The sequence below is a fragment of the Seriola lalandi genome, unplaced genomic scaffold (genome assembly GCF_002814215.2).
Source record: "Seriola lalandi dorsalis isolate HSWRI2012SDOR001 ecotype SW California unplaced genomic scaffold, Sedor1 jcf7180002054474, whole genome shotgun sequence".
Lineage (NCBI taxonomy): Eukaryota > Metazoa > Chordata > Actinopteri > Carangiformes > Carangidae > Seriola > Seriola lalandi.
In genome coordinates this window covers 590833-594063 of record NW_019525027.1, presented here as the reverse complement: position 1 = coordinate 594063, position 3231 = coordinate 590833, and the positions used below count along the sequence as shown (strand labels likewise).

General features: G+C 46.1%; 1 protein-coding gene across 3 annotated transcripts in view; it reads right to left on the bottom strand.

The window, feature by feature from the left end:
• Positions 1–1138, bottom strand: part of igdcc4 (immunoglobulin superfamily, DCC subclass, member 4) — a 53795-nt gene extending 52657 nt beyond the window's left edge. For all 3 annotated transcript variants that reach the window (XR_015437606.1, XM_023411950.2, XM_023411951.2), the window contains exon 1: positions 811–1138. Coding sequence is in view for 2 of the 3 variants with exons in the window: in XM_023411950.2 (XP_023267718.1) it covers positions 811–877 (67 nt within the window). In the remaining variant the exon portion in view is untranslated. The remainder of the gene's footprint in view (positions 1–810) is intronic.
• Positions 1139–3231: the final 2093 nt, after the last annotated feature.

Sequence of the window (3231 nt, the reverse complement as noted above, 5' to 3'; positions counted from 1 at the left end):
CACCACCACGACCACCACCAAGAGCTTTTTAACTGTGTAACCTTCCCTGATATTCTGCACAGGTCTTTGTCATGCAAATGCTGCGGCCACTCGTCGTCGCCTGTGTGGGCAGACTTTCCTCCTCCAACAGCCCGCTTCCACTCTCTGGAGCTACTGTGCATCTTTCACTATCATCTCCCTAACCAATTTGTTTTTTTGCAACTGCAAGTTTATGAAGACCCTGTGTTTGTTATGACATTATGACCCTTTTTCACATATTCTTTCGCTCAACTTTATAAGCCAGTGGCTATAACCAAATGCCATGCGCACAGTCGGTCAGGGTTATTGAGCTGTGAGAAAAAGTTCAGACTTTTTGGCAAAGCACTCGACACATTTAAGGGTGGTTTGCTTCCAGGGCGCTCCACTCTTATTAAGCACCACATCTCGTCTGTTTGATCCCAAACTTCCCCCCGGCTGGTTCAAAACCCTCTGGCCGCCCTGTGGCAACATTCAGGGCTGCTCCTTGAGCAATGTGCTGCAACTTCGTAACGCAAAAGCCTTCCAGCGCGTCCTGGGAGAGGCACCCACGAAGTAACAGTACACCACTACCTCATAAGCACCGGAGAGGCCACATGGGGTGAACACAGAATAGTACGGAGGGGATATAGCAGAGGACCGCGCAAGGTGCAAATTCATCCAGTAGCTCTCCCCTATCTTTTATCACAGCCCACTTATGTTGTGAGTAACTGCACTTCAGTGTAATAAGAGTGGCCCGCTGCCTCACACATGCACTCCGCCGAAAAACCTACAAAAGATTAAAGTGAGCTTTACCTTGCTTGGATGGACCACAAAACAGCGAAAGAAGACAGAACAGCCAAATTGTACTCTCCACCGCCATGTACAGCCTTTGATTTCCACCAGTGGGGTAGCAGCGTGCGTCTATACAACCAGCTATACCGTTATAGCGACATGCATATGTTGGAATCCGCTATTGTCTCCGCCGGTGCGTGAAAGAGTCTCTGTGAATGTTTAGGTCTCTTTGGTTAACAGTCCCCCGGCTTTCCTAACAATAGGGTTGCATTAGACGGGGGAGAGCCGTCGTGTCTCTCGGCGCTCCAACGCCATGTTGCGAACGAATTTTAAGTGTGTGTTGGCTGCTGGTCCACACACACACACACACGCACACACACACACGCAAGTATGGACGCACGCGCGCGCTCACATACGCGCACACGCACACGCACGTTCACCAGACACTGGCTGGCAGGTCGTCGCTGGAGTCCTGAAAAGCTGTCGGTGATTCTAACACACCCCTTCCTCTTCCTTTTTGTTCAGCTCCATGCTTTCCACTAACACTTGGAGGATCAATTTAAAGCGGATACGCTGTAGAAACACTTAATATCAAATTTGTTAAAATATATTTTACCCCAGGCGCCCTCTCTGTCTGTCTGTCTGTCTGTCTGGGACGATGAATTCGTTAGGGTAATGCTTCATTCTCTGTTGGAGCAAAACGAAGTGTGGAGAATGGTCTGGCTGAGCGGTTATCTGTAATGACTGTTAATGTGTTGCCCTGAATGAACTCAGTGTTGGAGATACTGCTGATGTTTACGAGGTTCACATATTCAGAAACACATGTTCCAGTCAAAATATTATTTTCCAATCAGGCAAAACCTACAGTCATTAATGTTTACAACTTATAAAAAATGTCCTAGTGTGTTTTAGGATTTCCTGCAATATCTGTGAGTGAGGACCTTTGTTTATGCACATGCATGGACATGTATGCTTGGCTGCATTAATGCTTCTGTGTGATAAAGTAGGTCTGGGTAAAAAAAAAAAATGGAGAGCAGGAGAGGCACATGTGCTTTCTGAGCAAGAACAAGCAGGAGGAGGAGGAGGTGTGTTTGTGTGTGTGTGTGTGGGGGGGGGGGGGGGGGGGGGCGTCGGTGGTGTGCATCCCAATCAATCAACCAGCCTGCCTCCTGCACTGAGTGCTAAGGGACCCGCTGACTTTTGCATGCAACCACATAGCAGGAGCCAGCTGGAGCCCAGCCTTCCCAGATTAGACAAAGACTCGTCTCGTGCAGTACTCTCAGCATCACCAATATCAGCAGCATCCCCACATCCACCAGCGTGCACAGATAGAGCAGGAGAGAAAAACACAAAGTGAAGGCTTTTACCAGTCAGATACAGCAGCTCACATATCCATCAGAGCTACTACTTGTTACACTGTAATGGACTGTTCTTTGAAGTTCCAATGTGCCATATCCACCTTTTGATGATGTGACAGCCACTCATAAATTGCTTGTTGGAAAAAAAAGAACGCCTATTCCACATCATTAGGGAGTCATCTTGCACCATTTGAAACTAAGTGTAACAGCTGTGCTTTTGAATACAGCCTCCTTCTGTTTATTTATTTTATTTTTATTTTTTAAATGGATCTACAGCATGCAAGAGCTGAATGCTTTGTATTATGCCTACAACATAGAGAAGAAAGACAGGCAATCATAAAGGGCAGTGATGAAGGACTTCCCTTTGATAATAATAGCTTGTCCAGCCAGATTTCTCATCCCAGCGTATTCATTTAATACTGATATAAGATTGATTTGAGCTGATGAAATGAAATGGGATGGATGCATTTCCCAGGTGTCTGATTAAAGCAAATGTCTGGGCCACTGGATTATGTGATTGCATTGGAAAACTAATAGCTTTGCTGTGTCCTCTGTGATTGTGGTCAAGCTGTAATTTCCCTGCCTCTCCTTTTTCCTCCCCAGCTGCCGTAAAATAATGAACACAAACTACCAGCTGCTCGCAAATCACTGAAAAGCGCTATGATATCAGTGCACAAACCATCTAAAAGAAATAGCTTTAGTTCAATTTCATCATAAAATGTTGACACTTCACTATTTGCCGGAGGTTTGGCTGTGTGCCGCTATCCATCACAGTACAAGTGTGCAATGCAGGACACGATATGTTACAGTGCCAACAGTCCAGACAGACAGAAATTAAACAATCGGTGTCCCGTCATAACCTCAAAAGCCAATCCAGCGGAGGGTACAACCTGCTCCCAGTTATGTTCTTAATTATGAGTAACCTGATTCCCTCAATCCACAATCCAACTGAGCACACTGCAGCAACAGTTGAAACCCCATCTGCAAACTGTTACCCCCGACATACAAGGCTGTCCATGTGCTCTGGTTGATATGTATTATGAGACTGGTGGTTCAATGATTGAACATTGGTCGCTCATTATCA